This window comes from Mastigoproctus giganteus, chromosome 6 (assembly GCF_048544385.1).
Source record: "Mastigoproctus giganteus isolate SK-2022 chromosome 6, ASM4854438v1, whole genome shotgun sequence".
Classification (NCBI taxonomy): domain Eukaryota; kingdom Metazoa; phylum Arthropoda; class Arachnida; order Uropygi; family Thelyphonidae; genus Mastigoproctus; species Mastigoproctus giganteus.
Window position 1 is genome coordinate 17,759,616 of NC_143580.1, and position 23,144 is coordinate 17,782,759.

The 23,144-nt window shown below is 33.0% G+C and overlaps 1 protein-coding gene across 6 annotated transcripts in view; it reads left to right on the forward strand.

The window, feature by feature from the left end:
- Nucleotides 1–23,144, forward strand: part of Hph (HIF prolyl hydroxylase) — a 63,814-nt gene that overhangs the window by 23,222 nt on the left and 17,448 nt on the right. For 2 of the 6 annotated variants that reach the window (XM_090374989.1, XM_090374993.1), the window contains exons 2-4: nucleotides 3,533–3,652; nucleotides 9,793–9,932; nucleotides 20,578–20,648. In XM_090374989.1, the coding sequence (XP_090231115.1) occupies nucleotides 3,533–3,652; nucleotides 9,793–9,932; nucleotides 20,578–20,648 (331 nt within the window). Of the gene's footprint in view, nucleotides 1–3,532; nucleotides 3,653–9,765; nucleotides 9,933–20,577; nucleotides 20,649–23,144 lie in introns of those variants that run through there. The other 4 variants (XM_090374990.1, XM_090374992.1, XM_090374994.1 and 1 more) reach the window with 3 other exon arrangements.

Here is a 23,144-nt window from a genome sequence, read left to right on the forward strand (position 1 = left end):
GACTTAGGATTTGAAAAGACTTAGGATTCGAAACTTTGGACACTGCCAATATATGTGACTGCAGTGACTCGCATGCAAATGACTTAGATGATGCATCTCCTTGAAATTGACGAACGAGCAAACTGCATATGAAGAAGAGGAAAACAATTCTGGAGTGGATAACACTGAAGTGACACCAAGAGAATTTTCATCAGAAGAACTGGAGAAAGTTTTTCGGGGAGTTGACATGGCCTGCAAGGCGATTGTGAATGGAGATCCGAATGTTGAACGTAGCATTAAAGATATGGCAAATTTTATAAGATGGTATTCGATGCTACAAAGACTTGTATGCAGAGAAAAAGAAGAGACTACTTCACCAGACCTTATTATTGAAATACCTAAATAAAGTTTTTTTCTCATCTCTCATGATTTTACCTTTTTGTTAATAAAATTTTTGCAATATTTTTTATTTTAAATCCTTTTAATTAGCTATCAAGTGCAAATTATTTAAATATTTATGTAAATAATTATTTATGTGCCACTCCTGCTACTTCGCCACTATCCCCAGATAAAGTTTTTAATTGAACTAATTACAAATGTATATAAGTATTTTGGCATATCAGGGATATAGTAGCAATATTTTATTAGTCATTTCTGAGTTAGTTATGTAAAACTTGACTTATGTAAGAAGTTCTGGAACCTATGTCAGGGACTTGCTGTATTGTTAGATTAACCGGGAAATCGATTATCCGGGAACTTTTTTTTTTTTACCACCTATCCCAAATCAAGAGTCTACTGTATGTGGAATTTAGTATAGGATTTAATTTTATAAAGATAAGAAATCAATGTATTTTACAAAATAGATTTGGAACAAGCAAATGGTATAAGGGTGAGGTATTAAATTGAGGATGGGGAAAGGAAAAATTATTTAAATAAATAAAGACAAAAAATAGCAATAGAAGTAGGATAGTAAGAGTGTTCATAACTCTTTAAACTTTTCATTTAAAGAGTTACATTGATAAACTCATTTATATTTATATATATGAATTGTGACCACCCCATTTGTAATGGACTGTGCCACATAGCTCACAGTATTAAAAGCCAAACAGCTTCATACTCTACAGCAGTGATAATTTGCATCTTTTAGTGCAAGTCAAAGTAATAATGTAGCAGTTATGGACTGTAGTAAAGATATCATGGAATTTCAAAAGGCCATGACTGTGGGAGTTTGTGCGTTAGCTGCTTCCATATTGGAAATGGCACGTCTTATCGGCTGTTCATGGTCCACTATGGTTAAGATGCACAAAGAATGGTGTGGAATGAGTCAAATCACCTCCAGCTGACAGAACTGTGAAGGATTACACAAGTTGGACGTTTGTGGTAAGTGAAGGGTGCAGTGTGGGCTCAATCACAGGTCACTATGTGACAGTCGATGTTGCAATACAATATGAGGAATGCAAGAACAATATCCCAAATGATGATGTGCCAAGCACTCAGATGTATGGAGTTCCACAGCAGACAACCCAAGAGATACCCTCTCTTCGCCGCTGATCATTGTTAAGTGGTGAGGAGATAATTTTTCGGCAGTAAGGAATTTTATTCAGTGTTTTTTTTAAATGTTTGTATAATTTTTTTATAGCTTAGTGTATATATAATTAATTGAGTTGCTTTTCATAAAATTTGGGTTATGTTGTCTGGAAGTTGTGCCAGGGCAGCCAAGGCCATATGACATCAGTATATCATGCCTTTAAACTGTGTGTATTCTGTGGATGTTTTGTGCATTGAAAAACTCAATATTCTAACTTTTTCTGGAGACTGATTAACTTGGCCATGATGTGGGGGCGGGGGCAAGAAAGCTCACAGTTCTTCCCATTTCAACAAGAAATATTTCTCAGCTTCAGCTGGCAATGGGATTGAAACACTAGTACTCAGGGAGCAGCAGTGCTATCCATTGCACTACACATGGGAATATATAGCAGTTACAACCATGTATAAAGAAGGTATGGATTTTTTCAAAATGCAGGCTAAGGGGTTTAAAAATATAAATAGTTTGGTTCTCTTGTTTTTGAAAAAAGCTAAGCAGTTTTAAAATGATCATCCAGTTTAGCTTTTATTTTTGAAATAGTATTGATTTAATAATATGAAAATTATCAAAACATAAATGATTTGTAATATGAAGTACAGATTAAACTCTATTAAACCAGTATTTTATTTTTGGTTTCATATATACAGTAGAACCCAGATAAGAAGTTTTCCAAGGGACCGGAGGTTTAGAACTTCTTATGAGGGAAAATGACCTAAGGATATGAAATATTAACTCCACAAATAAAAATGAAAAGATACACATACATGTGAATGATCATGTGTACTGTAGGAAAACTGTCAAAAATAAAAATTGTCATTTAATGCAAAATAATATTTATTAGTCATGATTTAATAAGATTTCAAAATTATAACAAGGATGCAATGAGAAGAAAGGTAATGAGAATGATAAAAATCAATTACAATAATTACAAGTAGTACAAAACAAATAACTAAAAAATGTTTATAATTTTTTCAAGTAGCTATCCAGAGAAGACTGCTTCAAATATTTTGGGGAAGAGCTTCATACAGAATAAATCAATTTCACTGACTCGGGAACATCGGGCACACTATGAATGAATTGCTGCAGTGAAGAGAAGCCAGTCATTGCATCTTGGAATGTTGGTACAGCAGGCTCATCTTGTTCAGACTCACTATCAGTCATGTTTTGATCTTCATTGCAAATATCTTCAATACTTATACATGTGATAACATCATCTACATAATCATAAAAATTTACTCTAAATCCCAAACTGCTCTGTAGGAACATTTCTGTTCATCACTTTCAACATTTTCTTCTATATCATTATAGGACTCGGTGTATCCCATGATGCATTCTAAATAATGCATTGCATCTAACAACAAAATTTTGAACTTTTCAGTTTTTCCATTCAGTTTTACAAGGGTAAGCAATTTGTGTTCAAGGTACTTACGAAAATGCATCTTTAAAACTTTGATCACTTCCTGATCCATTGGTTTCACAACTGATGTGGAATCCCCAAGGAAGAACTCCATATGGACATTGTTTTTCAGATGAGCAGGGAAGTTATGAACAAATAAAAGAATTAAGTTCAGCTTTTAACATACCTTTAAAAGGGCACAATTACAATAAGACAGCAACAATCCACTAAGTAATTCAGAACCGTGAGAATCTAACATCAAATGCTTCACTGTGCTTCACGTGGTCGACATGTGAAGAAATAAAGAATTTCTATATTTAAAAAACGTAAGTGGGAAAACGTCATTATAATAATACACTGTGTATTCTTTATAAAAAACTTTTTACCAGAGAAACTTCTTACGTAGGAAAATAATACATTACAATATGTAGTCGAAATTGGGACTTAAGAAACCAAACCTAGTACAGGTGAAAACTTCTTATGCGGGAATTTCTTATCTGGGTTCTACTATAATTGTTTTTTTTTATTATTATATTTATAAATATTTCTTTTATAATTTATGTTTATTTCAGGCTATGATAGCGTGTTATCCAGGAAATGGTACTCATTATGTGAAGCACGTGGATAATCCCAATAAAGATGGAAGGTGCATTACAAGCATATATTACTTAAACAGAGGTTGGGATGTGGAAGTAAGTTGAAAAAAAAATAGAGTAGTTGTAATAAGGACACTTCTTTGCATAAAAAGTCTCTTTAATTTTGAAATAACTTTAACAGAGAATTAACAGTAACACTTAAAGATATCTTAGAATTTCAACACATCTCTCTGTCATCTATTAAGGCAAAAAACTAAACTTAGAAACTTTAACTCACAGATTGTATGACTGCTACATTCCTGCTCTAAAAGAGCAATAAAAACATTTCAACAGTCCAACATCTGCATTCAGTATACCCTTTCAAAGGTTTGCTGAGAGTTGATGATCCTCCAGTGTGCACTTGCTGTAATATTTTCTTAATGGTACAACATATATTAAGAGACTGTATTTCACTGTTGAATGCCATACTTATTTTTACTGTTTTTAGGATTTCTCCAAACCTTTTACACTTAGATTTTAGCAGACAATACGTCCTAGATGTACTTTCCTTTCTGCAAACAACAAATTTCTCCCAACAGACTTAAGTGATTTTAAATCAATGACTGATATTACTTTGACTTTTACAGCAGCTTTTGCTTTCTCTGTTTTTCATCTCTCATTCATATCCTAGTAGAATGTTTTATACTTTTTCATCATGTATTTGGTGCATTTTGGCCTTAGCTGCCACTGTGCCATAAACAGAGACAACTTACACCTTTCAGAGCTGTATTTAAAAACATCTTTGCCAACTGAATTTGATGTTATTGGAGATTTTAAATACTTTTTGTGTGTGATTGGTGTGCAGCATATGTATATATTGAAATTGCAACAATATTATTCAGACAGACATAACTTACATAACTCCAATTTATGCTGATTTTTATTTACATAATTTATTAATTAGTACCTGTGCTTTATGTTGAAGGTATGTAATTTGAGGGCTGTTTCCTCATCTTTTCTTTAGGCAACTTTCATGCAAGCATCAATTTAGCAATTTTAGTATTAATATTACTAATGATAGATGATGTAAGAAAGCAAGCTTATACAGCATCAGTCAAAAAAACAAAAAACCTCATTTTGCCTATCCATCCTCTTCAACAGTTTGTGTAGTTTTTCCTTGAATTTATTTAAGCTATCCACTTCCACATCAGATAGAAGTTTGTTCCAACAGTTAACAACCCACTGGCTAAAGGCAAATTTCAGCACATCTATTCTGTAACCATTCTATTCTCCTTTCTCAATTTCAATTTATGCCCCCCTAATGTGCATAGTCTGATCAAGAGGAAGAATCCCATCAGCATTTAGTTTACCCAAGCCATTCAAAGCCTTAAACACCTCAATCAGATCACCTCACAAGTGCCTTATCTCCAGACACTGAAATTTGCAGAGCCGAAGCCTTTCTTGGTAAGATCATCCTCACCAATCCCATTGCCCTTCTCTGTACCCATTCCAGCAGCTTTGCATCCTATCCTTCCTAATACGAGGCTGAGATATGGTCTGACCATTGCCTTATACAAAGGGATAATCACCTCCTTATCCCTACTAGCAAAATTCCTGCATATCATTGACAAAACTCCCTGAACTGCCCTGCCAACCTGTCTGCATTGCTCAGAGAAATTCATATCCGACTGCACAATTACCAACATGTTCTTTTCTTATTCCACTACTCTGTGTAGTACCACACAGTTGGTATGTTAATCCAAGATTACTTCTACCCATATGCAATACTTTGCATTTGTCAATGTTAAACCTCAATTGCTGTTTCTCAGCCAAACTACCTAATTTTTCAAGATCTTGTTGCATTACCGTCATTAATATCATTAATCACCCTAGCAACCTCTGTTCATCTGCAAACGTAGAAATTTAGCCTGATATACCTTCATCAACGTCATTAATAAATACAGAAAATAACAATGGACCCAGCACTGAATGCTGGGAGACTCCACTAATATGATAACAAGGCCCCGAGTGCCAAGTGATCTTTCTAGTGCGATTTTCCTAGGGCGAGTACTAGTGCTTTAATAATCCCTCCACCGCTCGCAACCTCACTGCTTCCCTCGCTGAGCAACGTCACTGCTAGCAACGTTACTGCTATTGCTAGCAACGTACTGCTCTCCTCTTCTGCTGATCGCTTGGTCACTGGTTGGCACCGCTCCTGCCTCCACGTGGCGGGGTCGGTAACCTGGGAGAAGGAATGCCCTCTTCCAGGGCTAAAAGGAGCAGCGATGGATTGTGATACCTATACACCGCTAGAGCCCACGGGCTCCAGACCTGTCAACTCTGATTCAGAGCATGACTTGAATCGTCCGAAGAGACAGCAGACTGAAAAACAGAGTGCAGACATGCCAGCATTTCTCATAATGCATTCCCTATCCACACAACCTGTTGGCAAGCTGTTGCCTTTTCTAATACAGAAATGTTTAGAATTGGTTGTTGGATCTCCCAAAATGGTTAAACGTCTCCAATCTGGAGACCTTCTAATTGAAGCTTCCAAGCCAAGTCATTCAGAAATATTGTTAAAATTAACACTTTTAACAATATTCCTATGTCAGTAACAGCCCATAACACTCTGAACACCTCTAAAGGAGTTATCAGCGAATGGGACTTACTAAATGTGTCTGAGGAAGAGATCATTCAAGAGCTTAGTGAACAAAAAGTGACTCATGCACAGAGAATTATGACAAAAAAAGATGGCAACCTATTACCAATCAGGTCCATTATTTTGACATTCAATACTCCGAATCTCCCTTCTTCTGTAAAAGCAGGTTACTTAAACTGCAAGATTTGACCCTACATCCCAAATCCCATTTGCTGCTTTAAGTGCCAGAAGTATGGCCATTCCCAGACGGCATGCCAAGGCGATGCTGTGTGCCCTGTTTGCGGTTCCAAGGAGCATTCCCAAGGAGACTGTACAGCTTTCACTCCCACTTGCCCAAACTGTAAAGGAAGCCATCCTGCATTTTCTAAAGCATGTGACCTTTGGAAAACTGGGAAAAAAATCCAAAAGTACAAAATTGAACATAAAGTCACATATCCCGAGGCATGCAGACAAATTATGTTGACCCTGCCTAGTCCATCTTATGCCTCTTGCACCCGAAGTTATCATTCGATTGCAGGTCAAACAGATGTGTCGATGCCACCCAACACCTCTCTAGCTAACTGGGTTAAACTTTATCAACCACTGGAAAAGATACTACCAAAACCAGCGAAGCCACTAATACGCCGATTAGTATACCGTGATACTTCAACTACTAAGGAATATAAGAAAAGCCCACCAACCGCATGTAAGTGGATGGACGCCCAGATTATGAGGAACTCTTCATAGAACTTCATGCCAATGACACTATTGATACTGGACACCCCACATTTCCAAAAAAGACCATGAAAAATGCCCCACTCACAAAAAACAGTCAGATGAATCATCCTCGGCTAAACCCAAATAATGCCCAACATCATACAGTGGAACTGCAGAGGACTAAGCAGTCATTCTGATGACTTAAGCGATTTAATCACTCAATTCAATCCCATACTAATCCCATGCACTATACTAATATACTTATAAAATTACTAATAACACTACTCTGATTCTCCAGTTATGTAGTAATAATACGTACTTCCCTATTAAGTTAATATTATGTGTATTACACTATAACATTATGTTTGTAAATTAATTTATTAATAAGTTAATTATAATAGATAAAAAAATTATCTAACTAATGCTAACCTATTTGATTCGAACTTTTGAGATACCTATTTATCACAATAAAAACATTAGAATTCCCCTACAACGCACTACAGTATAAGTTACCAGATACGATATTCATGCTTAATCACCAATACAAAGGTTCTCCTTATACAAAGGCTAACTTACAACATCTCTAGTTAAATTTAAAAATAAGCTAACGAACGTGACTAAGACTATTAAGCTGTTTATTGAAGATAATTTAATATGTTAATTTATTTAAAAAGATGGCAAAATTTTTCCATAAAACTTATTGTTCCCAGGAGCTTAAAATACTTTGTATGCACAGTTCATAACATTGAAATATTTTGTCATTTAGATATAGAGTTATTTTCTCTAAGCTTGTGATTTTAGACATGTCTAAAACTTTTAAGACTTCTGGACAAATTAGTGATGCTAGATTTGGACCGACCACTTTCTGAATTCCATGAATCAAACAATATTTTTAATTTCATTTCTCTGAAGCTTAACTTTCTCCTAAATTCTGTAACAGTGAAATCATTTTTCATTGTTGTCTTAATGCTTTGAATTTCAGATAACTTTCATATTTGAATTATACCCACTCAGCTATAGGAAGGCTGAGGCTTTTGCTTTTATTTTGCACAAATTGTTCTTACACAAATTAACCTTCTGTTAATTGTTTATTTATAGAAGGTTAATTTACTTTTTCACCAGCAACCCAAAGTAAATAGATAATATTAGCTGTTCTTTATATATCTAATCACAGTATAAAGAAATTTTTATTTTATATGCTTTTGGATTTTTTTTTTTTCTCAGCCACATTAAGCTCCCAGTGCTTTTGTAGTTTTCCAAGCACATTTTAATTTGTGCATAAGCATTCAACGTTAATAAAGTACAACAGATGCAGATAGTTGATCTTGAGGTTAAATAATGAAATTTGTGAGCATTGAGATCCACTGTACAGTCGAAACTGCTGTTATGATATGATAGTAATGTTACAAATAAAGGACAATAACACTCCGTGTGTGTGTGTGTGTGTGTGTGTGTGTGTGTGTGTGTCAATATGATGGCTTATTCATTGACAATTGCTGATTCCATTAAATAATTGAACATTGCATATTTATTGATATAATTAAATCTACTATTCCACTGAAATTATGAGTAAAAACCTATAATACATGCTATAGCTAAATTATGAATTGTGTTCATGTATTAGAATTTATAATGTACCAATTATTAATATGCAACTAAGGGTAATAGTTAAGACGGGTACTAGGGATATTAAAACCAACATTAACATATTGAACACAATAAATATTTAAATTTATCTCCTGCTGATTACAGCCTGTATATATTGATGGGCACTCAACAAGGACTAACACCCATCAAAGCAATCAGCATAAATCTATCTGTTGCTATGATCCTTACTCCAGTTTAACAGATTTTTATGGCACCTCCGTAGCCAGGTGGGAAGGAGCAGCCGTGCGTAGCACACGCTTCTTGATTTAGACCGGGGTTCGAGCCCGTCACCACCAAATACGGAGGATGCGGAAAGTTCAGGGAATGACCACCGCATATTCCCGGAGCAATATGGCCTTAGTTGCTAATGCTCCTAAAATCTAAATAACAAACAAACAAACAAACAAACAGATTTTTATTAATAGGTATAGAAATTATATCAATTGGGGAGTTAATTTAGTTGTGAAAGTTTATTTTATTTTAATTATTTTAATGTTTATTTTAATTCTAAATGAAACAGACATATGTACCTATTCCTTATTATATCACATAATACTAACTTAAAAAAATCAGTTATAGGGCATCGCAACATACGTATAGTGGCAAGATAAAAAAATATATATACCTGGTCTTTTCTTATTTAGCTGCACTACAGTAAGGATGTCTTTGGGTTAATTCTATAATTTTAATTAATTACACCACTATCTGTCAGACCAACAGTCCATTATTTCCAGTTTACAATGAAATTAAACCCCATTATTTTCAACTAAATTAACTTTCCAATTGATATAATTTCTATACCTATTAATAAAAATCTGTTAAACTGGAGTATGGATCATAGCAACAGATAGGTGTATGCTGATTGCTTTCACTTGTTTGTTGATGGATGTAGGTCCCTTCTGAGTGCCCATCCATGTAACAGGCTGTAATCAGCAGGAGATAAATTTAAATATTTATTGTGTTCAATATGTTAATGTTAGATTTAATATTCCTTGCACCCTCCTTCACTATATTACTCTTAGTTGTATATTAGTAATTGGTACATTAGAAATTCTGGTACATGAACACAATTTATAATTTAGCTATTTCATACATGTATTATAGGTTATTACCCAAATAATTTCAATATACACACACACACACACACACACACACACACACACACACACACACACACACACACACACACACACACACACTATACAAGTATCATTTTGTCTTTTTATAGTGGTGCTGTTTATATTTGCTTTTCTAGATTCATGGTGGACTACTTCGTATGTTTCCAGAAAGCTTCCAAAATCAGGTTGCAAACATAGAACCAATATTTGATCGCATTTTGTTTTTTTGGTCAGACAGAAGGAATCCTCATGAAGTTCAGCCTGCTTTTCACGTTAGGTTGGGTATCAGACTTTTTTTTTTTGTCAGATAAATTTTTTGTTTTCTATACTTGATAATTAATATTATTAATTTGTTTAGTTTTTTAGTAGATAAATTATAAAAGCCATTAAGAAGTAGGAGAGAGTTAACATCATTTCTATTTACTTATAAAGATCAGGCTATATAAATATTAAACGGACAATTTGGTAATTGGCATATTAAAGCCTTTAACAACTTTTGCACCATTAAGAAGCTACTACCTGCAGGGAGATCACATCTGGTGAGTATGGACATGGCACACCCAGGGTTCTGAGCTGGATATCATCATTCTTCTCTTTCTTGGTGATTCCCTTCTACTTCTCTCTCTCTGTCTGAGTAACTTGGAAATTTTGTTTTTTGGCTGGTGTAGCATAACCCTCAGGCTTCCTTGTGGCTAGTAATAATCTAGTCAAACACTAGTTTCCAATATATGGGTCATATAACAAAATTGTAGTGTGTTGCTGGGTTATTGAAAAAAATTTAATAAACAAATAAAGTTCATTATTATCATTATAAATATGTTATACCCAGTTGGTGTACAGACCTCAATGATACTAATATTATTTTAATAGTACCTTAACTCTCAATCAGGGCATCTCTTAGACCTTTTTTTTTTTTTTTTTTTTTCTCTCCAGGAGAAAAAATTTATTAGTAGGAATGTTCAAAATAATGGGTAAAATTTATTTATTTTTAATTTAAAGATCTGTTGTTTTTACTGATTCATTCTAATAATTGGTCCACATCTTTAACTTTACTTTACTGGTCACATCAGTTTATTAGATTTTTTTTGCACCTGGTTAAGAGTTATAACCCTCTTGTGCTTTTCTTTGTATTCACCAAAAAAAAAATTTTTTTTTTTTTCTCTTAAATTGCATTTTTATCTTCTTGCCATTGCAATATTCTGACTTTCCTGTCTTTATAGGCTTTTTTCCTTTTCTCACATACTTATTTTGCAGATTATAATAAAGTCCTTGGAACAGTTTAAAGAAAGCACATGAATTTTCTAGGATTATCTCTGATTCACATGTGTAGAAAAAAATAAATAAAAGTGCTTAACAACTTTGGCTTTTATATATAATAAATTAGTAAAAATTTATAAATATATATTTATAAATTAGAAAATCTATAAATTAGATTTTTTAATTTATAGGTTAAAGGCACCTTCATGTAAGACTATACTTATCAGCAGATTAAATAGTATCTGCATATTGCACCTTTATGGCCTAAGCTGCCAATGTACCATAAAATATTAAACCAATCAACCAACCAGCATGTTGCATGAAAAGAATTTTTTAACTTTTGAATGAACTGACCCAGAATATAGCCAAATTAAATATTACAAATTTAAGTACAGTTAATCGGTTCAGTTAATTTGAAAGCTAATCAGTTTCTTTCAAGTCGCACAGAGTAATGTCATTTAATCGTTGACAAAAGATTTTTGTCTGAACTGATGCAACTGACTTGTCCAATGAAATAGCTTCCCTGCCGCCACCACAGATTATTATTTTATTTATTTATTTTTTTCCCTACCAAAAAAAAAAAAAAAAAAATTCAGCATTTCTCACTGCAAAAAAGCAAGTTAACTGTTATTCTGATGACTATTTGGACATGATAGTTTCTACATTACAAGTGTAAAAATGTTATATTCACTGGTAATAAGCATTCACCATTATAAATTATAACTGTACTTCACTCAAGAAAGCTAATAACAAAATTAAGTTGTAGCAAGTTCAGAAAAAGTTGATTCATTGGTCCATTGGTAAAGATGTACATGGTGATTCAAAAAAGAATTGAATACTTTCAAAAATTTATTACTCAATAACTAGGTTATATATGAACATGTCAAAACCAATTTGTAAAGGAACTATCACAGTTATTTCTATAATCTTACAAATGCTCAATATGCACCCCATGTGTCACATGGCACACATCAGTCCTGTAGTCTTAATTCATCTCAGACTGTTTGTTGACTAGAAGAATTTGCATGGTGTGATATCTGGGTGGCCACTGTTCTAGAGGCAGGTCACTGTTTTAAACAGAACACCCAGTGCTGTGGAAGATGTTCATTAAGGAACCTCCAGACTGTATGATGGTAGTGAGGCAGAGCTCCATCCTGCTAGAAAATGAAGTTGTTGGAGACCTCCATTAGTTGTGGGAAAAGCCACTCAGTCAGCATGTACAGATACATGATCCCTGTCACTGTTCTCTGCAAATTGTGGATGCTAGGATTGGCGACTTTCTGGAATTTTCCTCAACATATGAATAAGAAATTAATAGTTACTGCATACAGTTCAAACACTTCATCTGTAGCAGGATTTAAATTCTGGATAATAAGTTTTTTTTTTTTGTGAGGGGGGAAAAAAAACCTCACTGAGTTTGTGAATTCTTAAAATAGTAAAATTTGGATATTGGATAATTTCATGTATTCCAAAAAATGCTTTATGCATAGAATATCAGCATCTGTTGCATGATTATCACATCACGGCCATTATTTTTTTAAAGAAACTACAGATGTTGAGTTTGCCCTCATGTACCTTACTGGAACTTGTTGAGAGAGAATGCATTCAGCAAGGTGGCACTATTTGCTATACAGCCAATACCACAATCTATGTGATGAAGAAATAATTTTTATGGAAAATTTCAAAGAGATTTTGTCCATCCAGATCCCTGTGGCTTTTTTTTTTTTTTTTTTGTGGTGATTTCTTAAAAAAATAATAGTTGTATGACAGTAATCCCGGAAGTTGTAAGTGAATATTGAAATAGCTATTGGCAGCTTCATGACTGAAATTGTTGCGTATGTCTCAGAACATTGTCAGAAGGATTGATGCATATGTCTCAGAACAACGTCAGAAGGATAGATGCATATATATTCAGAATAAAGGAGACACTTTCATCATGTTTTCTTAATATTCATTTATGTTTCTTGTTCACTGTAATAAAAAGTCAAGGTTTTCCATTTGGGTACAGTTTTAAACAGATCGGTGTGTGTGTGTGATGTTATAAGTTATAAATCTGTGACAATACTGGTAAAAAAAAATCAGTGCAGAACATATTACTGTGTGAAGAGTGAGATTTTAATGAGCAGCAATGGTAAAAATGACATATGGTTAAAATAACAGCACATTTGATCTGCTAAATTCCAACCTTAAAACTTTAAGATAACAACAAAAAAATAGATATGTAATTTTTATTGTCATTAAAAATAAAGTTTTATATTTAATTAGTTAGTAAAAGCTGCAGTAATATATTAAACTTGAGTCATAGAGTTATTCTTTTCATAGAAATTTGTATATGTATTGAAGATCTCTGCAGGAAGATATTGCTTATGTACCACACGACTTGTCAGTCTCCATTAATAACAACATATTTTCTGTGCTCTGCTTGAAAGGATCATCCAACCTACCTTGACACCAGCAGTCATCCTTAAGTGCAATTACACATTTGAAAATGAGGGTAGTTGATGTTTTTATTGACACTTTTTATACTTTGTGGTAATGCTAATGGCTGGAAGCACTTCATTAAATAATATGACCATAATCCTTAACCCCTTCAGTGGTGACTTAAAATTCATTTTGTATGCCTTATATGAGGGTGTATTTTTAAGAGCACAGTTTTGTATTTTTGGGATATATAATAATGAGAAAATAATAAGTGTGGGGGAGGGGGAACTAATGCATTGATTTTATTGTGTGCTACTATCTTCTAGCAACAATAAGAACCACTTTTAAATGCTTTAACAGTGCCTGAAAATAATTTTGGGGTGTAATACATTGCACAGTTGTGCTGTGTATTACACCCCAAAATTATTTCCAGGCACTGTTAAAGCCAAGCACTGTTCAGAGGTTAATAAAGATCAGAGGGCTCATTTTCACCACATTTTAGAAGAATGGCTACTTCTCTCAAGCTAGGTTGGTTGCTTACTTCATGCATACTGCCTGAAGTAAGCAACCAGCAGTGATGATAGCAGGCAGGGATGTTGTTAGTGGAGATTGTCAGGTGTTATGTAACATGTATGTGCGGGAATGGTGCAGGCTCTATTGGCTGTCATGTCAATGTATGTTGTAAAGTTAATATGTAAGAAATATCACAGGCTCAAAAGAGTTGTGACTTGGTTGTGAAACAGCCTATTTGAGACATTCACTTTTAGACTGTTTCGTGTATGTCCTCTTATAATTTGGGAATTTTCAATGTGAAATCTTTCTCTTTTAACCTGCCCTGATGAATTTCTCTGTCTGAGAATCTTTTCCATTCTCTATTCATTTAAGATGGTTATGGATAGTTTTATCATTTGGTAATTACTACACAAAGAAGCTGTAGTTTGTATATATGCAGATAGCTTAAGTAACACCTTATGTACTATTGGCTGTAGTAAGTGATGGGCAGAACACTTTATGGACTCTGAATAGATGCTTGTTACACATGTCTACTTGGTCTTTTGAAACACACGTTTGGTTATCTTATTTCTTGTGAAGAGCTGCGTATCACTAGATGCTTAATATTGAAACCCAGATTCATGTTTGTGTAATAGCAGTTTTTCTTATAGTTTGGCAATTTCTTTGCACTTGGGTTCAGAACAAACTACTTGGTGTACTGCATCTTTTTGCAGCAGAACCATATTTTACTGATTGTTATCACTTCTCACAGATGCTACCTGTTAAATGTATTAATAAAACTTTTTAAAATTCTCTAAACTTTGGAACAAACTAGTTTTTTCTGTCTCATTTATTTTTTTTTAAATTTAGCAGCAAAAGTTGTAAAGATATAATTTATGTTCATTCTGGACTGACCACATTTTCTCATCCATAATTCATTGCCATTCTAATTTTTCTATTAAAAATTCTTAGGCATGATTTGTTTTTCCATCTGAAGAATATTTCTCAATGAATTGAGCATGTGTCTAAAATGTTGTGTGATTTTTACCCTCTTTTTTTAATCCATATTTATGTGTGGGAAACTGCCATAACAGTTTAAATTGTAAAATGTAAATGTTATATGTTTAGGGCCAAAAAAAAAAAAAAAAATTTTTTTTTTTTTGCCCTAAACATATAACATTAGTCAAGAAAGCAGAGTTTAAATATTGAGATAGGGTTCTATCAGTGAAGTTTCATTTTACATTTTATTTTGTAGTTAATTGTATGATCATGTTTTAAAAGCAGCACCAACAGTGTTATTCAGAATACCTATTAAAAAATGTATAGAGAGGATTTATATTGTAATTTGTATTTCGTAAAGTATATGAATAGATAGTAATTGTTAACATTTTTTATGCTCATCTACTGGGGATATTTGGTAAGTACTGTATATATATATATTTTTTTTTTACTTCTTCAGAAATAATCATAGAGAGCTGAAATTCCATATATAGGATGTTTCATAACATGTGAGCCATATTTTTGGGATCAATTCAGGTTCTTTAAATGGTGATAAAAGTTTATATAAGCGTGTGTCTAATTCTGAACAGTTAGTGTTCTGGGTGACTATTTAAATTTAAAAAAAATGGTTATGGAATTTTCAGTGTTTAAAAATAATAAAAATAAGCAGACATATACCTAGTAATTTTTTTTTATATTTAATTAAATAGTCACCGGAACACTTTGTTTATCTCTATTTATTTTCTATTATTTTTTACTGTGGATAATTCCATAGCCACATTTTATAATTAAAACAGCCATTGCACTGTTTGAATTATAAAAAATGGACACTTCAGAATTGAGCACTTTTTTTTTTTCATTGTTTTCAGGTCCTGAATTAATCAAAAGTACAGCTCATGTGTTATGAAACGTCCTCTCTAGCTTCCTGTGGTGATGCCTGAGATGCTAGATATAAAAAAAAAAACTAAATATTTAGCTGCTGAATTTATTGATCAGAATACTTGTATTTATTAAAAAATTATATGTGCAGTTCCTTTCAAGTAGTTCAGTGTAAAATATAAGTAATGTATGTTGAACCTTTTATCTTATCTGCCTTCTATTTGTTTCTTATTTCTCATTTTTTTCACAGGAATCTGTAGGAGCTTAAGTTTGATTCCCAAAATTAGCAGTTTTTTTTCCCCCCCTGCACTGTTTTCTCCATATAAGGTACCGTAATATACTATTTTTGATATGTACTGTAGAAACACATCCATCCATACACAGGGAAAAAAATCTAGACTTTTTTTTTTTTTTTTTTTTAGGTAGAGGTGGAGGTTAAGAAAATCCTGAAATTTTGTGAAATAATACAATAACACCACTAATTTGAACTGCCTCTTGTTTATGCAGAATGGAAATTTTTCCTAAATGGGAATTTGATATTATTGCAATTCTTTTTTTCTGAATGGTTTTACAGTCACTGTAAAGTCATTCAGTGTGAAAAACTAAATGGTAGTAATAACAATAAAAATATTTTTATTAGATAATGGATTTGCACATCCACCTGCTAAATTTTTTTTCAGTGATGTTGATAGTATCAGATGCTTTTTCTTACTTCCACATACCACAGCCCTCGTTCAACACATGGGTCAGAAATTAATGCCCAGCTTGCAAATGTTTGTATCGAAAGAAACATTTGAAAGGTTTTTTTTTTCCTTACAGTTTATTACATTTCAATCAGTGAGTGGGACATAAGGGAAAAAAGATTTGTCAGTATTAAAACTTATAATGTAAAAAGTGCCATATACATCTGGGCTGCAAGTTTGAATGAAATTAAATAAAATAGAGTACAGTAGTACATACTAGAAAAAGCTGTTGAATAATGATGTTCTTATTGATGAAATGCCTCTTATTTATACAGAGTGGAAATTTAAAAATGTTGTGATGCACACACCAGTGCAAACTGAATATTAATTTGCAAGATAATGTGTATAATTTGGCTAGAAGAAGATGAGGCCGGTATCATAAGGTGAGGGAAGAAGAAATGGCAACAGTAGTAAAGGGGGTAAAAACTATAGGCGAATTAGTAAAGAAGAAAAAGTTAAATTACATGAAGCAAGAGTTTCCTTGAGACCCTTATTAAATTTGCTAATCCTAATGAGGAATTTGAAAAATACTTTTATACTCTAAGAGAAATGAGGAATGTTATGAAGCAGCAATACAGTATCACCTTTACTCAACATTTAAAAAAAAAAAAAAAAACTATATTTGGGCAGGAGCCATCTGTACCTGACTAATAAATTTCTAGTTACAGTTTAAACAAAAAACTTTTGTTTAAAAAACTGCATTTGTGTTTGATTTGAACTCTTTGTATACAATTCTGTTTTTAATATAAACATTTGCATATTTTCTTTGCCCTTTCGTCATATCTAGGGCTGCCACCTCTCTAATCTTAAAAATGAAGACATTTGGGCAGAAAAATCTGGACTTTTGAGGATGTCTTTCCCTATTTTACCAAAACACAGCTTACGTTCTCTTACAGTCTTTTCAAAAATGCCTAAGCCTTTAATAATTGTTTATTATGATAATAGGGTAATAATGTAGTCACTGGCAAAGTAATAACATGTTAAATATTTTAATTGAATAGCTCAAGTCCCTTAAATTAACAGAATTCACACTTTCCATTCTTATGCAGATTGCTTAATTCGTAAAAAATGATAAAAAAAAAATTAATTATGGTATGAATGAAAAAAATACTTTTTTTTTTCTCAGCATAATTTATTTGCTGTTCTCTACATTTCTTTTATATTTTTCCACTGATGCAATTTTTCTCTGTAAATCTGTGTTTTTGGATAAATATGAATGGAAATCTTTACACAGCATGTCACTAAAATTTGAATTTTGTAAGCATTAGTCCCTTAATTGAATCCACGGTAAATGAATTTCTATCTTTAGACCACTGCATCTCCATCATTGAAAAGTCTTTCAATAAATGCATTATGTGGTGGTATGGAAAAGAAAAATTGAGCAATTATTAACAGCTCTGTGAAAAACTCTTCATTCTTAAATAATTAGCCCATCTTACAAGGACCAGAAACATCAGTATCCTTAATTTCCACTACAAATTTCTTTAAATTACAAAACTGATCAACGCACTTCACATCATCCACACACACACTCCTTTTGTATGAAGGTACCTAATTGTTGAAACCACACTATTCCATTCAAGTGACTCTCTTAAAAACATCCATCTGAATGAAGAAGCTTCTTCCAGTGGTTTCAACCACATGTCCAAGTATTCAGTGCATGATGAAGTTCTGGATATTTCTTATGAAAACTCCACATTTCTGTGTATATCCTTCTTCTTGCCTCTTCTCCAACATTTCCTTCACTCTGAGGGAAATTAACTGACATTTACTTCTTTCTGACATAATATCCCTTACTGAAGCGCAAGAGCTTCAATAACTTCTATCAAAGAATTGTCATTCCTTTCAATGCTCGTTATATGTGAATTAAAGACTGACATTACAATTCAGCAATGAACAAGAGAAGTTCCACTAAACTCATCTTTAAAAAAAAGTTTTAAAATCTTGGGGGGATTTCTTGAGATAAAAAGAAAGACCTTAGGGCTGGATAAATACTTATAATCCTTTCGATTGCAGGTAATAGAGAAAGCCAGCATGTTCTGCTATGATACAGAAGTTTTTTATAGGTAACTTCTGTAAATTCACATAATTTTTTTAGGTTTTCAACACGTACAGTGTAGACACTGAAATAATTAAAAACCTTAAGAACAATGGAGTCATTATCTACATCAATTGCATCTGCTCCATGCTGGATACAGTTATGCAGAATGTGGGCAGGGAAGCTTACTCCTATTAGCGATCGACCAAATAATCCTTGTAAATTGGAAAATACGTTATTCCCATTGTATCTCCGCACTCTTTCAAACATGGTGTTACAGTTATCTCCACCAAATGCAATATTTTTCTTATCCAGGCCACTCTTATACAAGGTATAAAAGTGGCCTGGATAAGAAACATAGCCAGAAATAGTAGCTGATGTCTCATCTGACTTGCTATTTAATTCTATTAGCTTAACCTTTGAGCCACCATTTATCCAGTCAAAATGATGCACAAGAATAGGGAAAATTTTCAGAAATCCATGATTAGTGGCATCAGTGGAAACTCCAAAAAACTGTACATTCAGCAGGGACTTAACATCTTCAACTGAATCGACTGATAAGACAGAATTAATTATGGCTTCAGTCTTTGTTTTTGCACAAGGTAACCTCCTAGCAATATCTGAATCAGAGCATATCGACTTTAATAATTCTGCTGTACAAGACATCGATTTATAGCTGTGGTGATGTGCCACTGTATGAAAGGCAAGGGTACCTTCGGCAACAAACTCTTGCATCAAGCCTTTTAGGGGCATTTACTAAAAAATTCCATTACCTTGCTGCACCATTTTTCGAATCTAATCTTCTTATGTTTCTCTGACTTCATGTGGATGTTCAAATCACCTGAACCCTTTTAGCAACTGAGATGTAGCTTTCTGGACCGCAAACGATGCATTCCGCCTCCTCATCTACTTCTCCCTTTCAAAAACCTGGATATTTCATCCTCAAGTCATCCATAAACTTGCACTTCCTTTTCGGCATAATGGGTATTCCTGAATTTATGTAAATTAAGGAATTATTTTAATTTAAATAGTAGAAATAAAAAATTATTTGAAGAAGTGACTGATTACTTCATCAACTGATAATTAAGAAATATTCCATACAAAAACTATGCTTACTCTTAAAAAAATACAACAAATTAAAGCTGGTCGAATCAAGTTATTGTTTATACAAACTGCTGAAAGAAGAATAGAAAAAGTGAGATCTCTTAATTAAAAAAACGTGGAATCGTAATTTTAATTTAGAATAAATTCATTATAATTAAAAATAGCAAGAGCTTAAATGATATGATGAATAAATTCACTTAATTAGAATGAATTTCTGGTAAAATAAATAAAAAGAGAAAATTTATTTTGAATTGTCTACTCACCAAGAATGTAAAACAGAATAAAAAAAAGAGAGTGAAAAGGTCAAACTGCACGAACAAAATGTCATTAACTCCAAACGCTTGATAAACTCCTCAATCTGTGTTGTTTACAGCTGGAAGTGAAGTTCTTGGAATTACTTCCATGGAGCTGATTGATGTATGGCTTACAAATTTTACCAATGATAAGGATCAGGAGATTTTTAAGAGCCAAAATTCCAGATATTTTCAAAATTTTAGAAATTCTTCCTGGACAGTCCATGATATGTAAAAAATGAGGACGGATGACAGTCCTAATATCTGTATCCTGATAGCTGGATACAGATATGATGAAAATCCAGCAATATGATTAGCATATTGCTGGATTTTGAGTAAATTTGCTATTTTTATCAAGTACAACTTAAATATTTACGTATTGGACTTTTCACTAATTGAGACTGCCCTCTCCTTTGTTAGTCCAGTTACTGAGGTTTTACTGTGTATGGATGGCCCTTCAACCGTTTTTTTATTAAGTAAAAAGATTAATGTCTAAATTCAGGTTACATTGTAACTTGTTACTAATATTCTTGAATTTGAATTGGTTACAGTGAAGCACAAAAGGCTTTATTTTAATTTCTGAGGAAATGTTTTTTTTTACTAAGCTTTAAAGTTTCCTGTGACTGCAAACCATGATGTTAGCAATTTGTAAATAAAATAATATCATAATACAATATATATTTTATCTTCCATTAGGTTTGCCATTACAGTTTGGTATTTTGATGCTGCTGAACGTAAACATGCCCTGCAAAGGTATCAGAGAGAAAGTATGTTTGTATATTAATATATTTATTCCTTGTATTCCTTTCTTCTCTGTGAGTAGATTCCTTCATAAAAGTGCCTCTGAGAGAAATACACCAGTTTATCATTAAAATGCTTTATGTACAGGATGTTGAAAGAGTTACTTAATACTTAAATATTTGTATCTCTTCCAAATGGAGAGACCAACTCATGTCAAACAGTGATATCCAGGTACTGAGTTTTCAAGTCGCTGAACCAGAGAATGTAAGAGAATATATAAGGATAAAGAATTTTTAACTCCCAAAATCACTAATTGTTCACGTTTTTCTGAACAAAGATGACAATCAACAAAGAAACAAAGTGGATAACTCCTTTATTAGTATATGTTCCAGATAACTACTGGTTCTCAACTTTGTAGTGCACTCTAAAACTGCAGACACAATACATAAATATCTTTAATTGTTCTGGTGTAATGATTCCAGTGTGAGGTTTGATGCTGTATTTTAAGTCAAACAGGGTTATTGAATACCTACTTAGTCTCTGAATTACATAATTCAAAGTTAATAGTTCAAAAGATTATGAGTGGAACTTTCTGGCAATGGCTGTGGAAAGTCCTGCCAATAGTGCAGTTTCTAAACATAAATGTTCAGATTACTAATATATGGAGCAATGCCATTCTGCATTGGCCCAGATAGCTATATTACAATGTTGGTATTAACAAAGTTTCCAGTACTAACATACTCACTTGGCATACATCAAACTAATGGTACTAATGAAAATTAAGCTAAGCTATACGTACAATCTAGTTATTACATTACAGCACATAAGGACTCCTTAAAATATCAAGAGACTAATGGTACAGTAATTTCCTTTGCTTCTAATTTGGATTTTTAGCTATGAAAGCATTCTTTGATTGAAAAAATCAGAATTCTGATGTGAAAGGAGAAAGTATTGCCTACTCAAAGAAGGATCTGTTTTTCTCTTTAGGCTTTTTCTAGATGGCAGTGTTACAAATATTGGCTCAGTGAAAATGAGGATATTATTTATCCACTAGTCACCTGCCTATATGAAGTTTAGCTTTTTCCAGGATGTGATTCTGTAATAGCATATCTCAAGTTCCTTCTGCAACATTATATTTGACGAACCTATCCAGAAACTACCTCTTTTGTGCTAAATTCCCTCATGAGGAACTGTTGAGTTCAGATGTCATCAGTGGATAGTGATGTCCTGGATTGGAGGCTTAAGTCGTTCTCGAGGAGCCTTCTGGCGCAGTGCACGGCCTGTTGGACGGGAATTGAAGTGAATAAAGAAACCACATCAACTGTTGAGTTATTTCAGCTCAATAGTCCCATATGAGTGTTTTTTTTTTTTTTTCACCTAACATTGACACCATTCCCCATATTTAAATATTCTGTATAAGAATACTGTATACTTGCCTAAAAATTGTGGACTTGGTGCATCATGACCTTAGTCATCAGTGTGCCATAAAAGCAAAATCAATCAGTCAACCTGAAAATTGAGTCTTGATGGCAGCCATGGAGCCAAAGGTGTTATTTTAAGTCTGTGGTAAATGCTTACTAAATAGGTTTACTGAATCTACTGAAGTAGCTGTTCCGTTTGATATGTAGTAAGGATGTTATACAGATGGACTTTGGATTGCTGGATTGGATGTTTTATTATCATCATTTGTATTCTGTTGTCACCCTTGTGTTGACTTTTGGAGACAGACTAGTTTGACATGTGTTGCTCGCTGCCATACCATAATTTTTTTTTTTTTGTTTGTTTGTTTGTTTGTTTGTTTGTTTGTTTGTTTAGGGAACACACTAATGTGAATGATGTTCTTTTCTTTATAATGTGCCACTTCATCAATGTTAAATATGTTAGCTATTCTAAATCACCACAGTCACTTCAATTTACTGATATTTTCTTACTTGATGTTATATGTGCATGAAAGTACATTTATTATTGCCCTAAAAATGGTTCATTTCACTGCAGGATTCAAAGATTTTTAGGTAAAATTAATATTCTTTACTTTTTTTTTTTTTTTTTTTTTTTTTAACTGTCAATTGCCTATTTGCTTTTATAACACTATTTTTTGCCCTTCTTTTTTTTTCATTGAAAAGAAATAAAATAAATCTGTAGTACTATGTATAATGCTGTGTAGATGAGATGAAAGTTAAGAAAATAATTCAGTGAACTTGAATTTTCAACAGTTTGTAATTTTAGAAATTCATATCAAGAGTGTTCCAGAGACTTGAAACAGAAAAAATAAATAAAGAGAAAGAAACTTTCTTTATTGAGTATGGCATGAACTGTGAATACAAGGTTGTTTATTGCTTCACGTGTTTAGAAGTTCAGTAGAACAACACCTGTGGAATTTTATACATATCTGTACAAAGTCATGCAGCAAAAGCTAAATATATGAGACTCATCATTCAGTCAGTTTTGCATAGTCATGCTATTTCCTAATATGTATAATATATAGCATCTTGTTTTTGAACATTAGGGAATGTACGTTTACA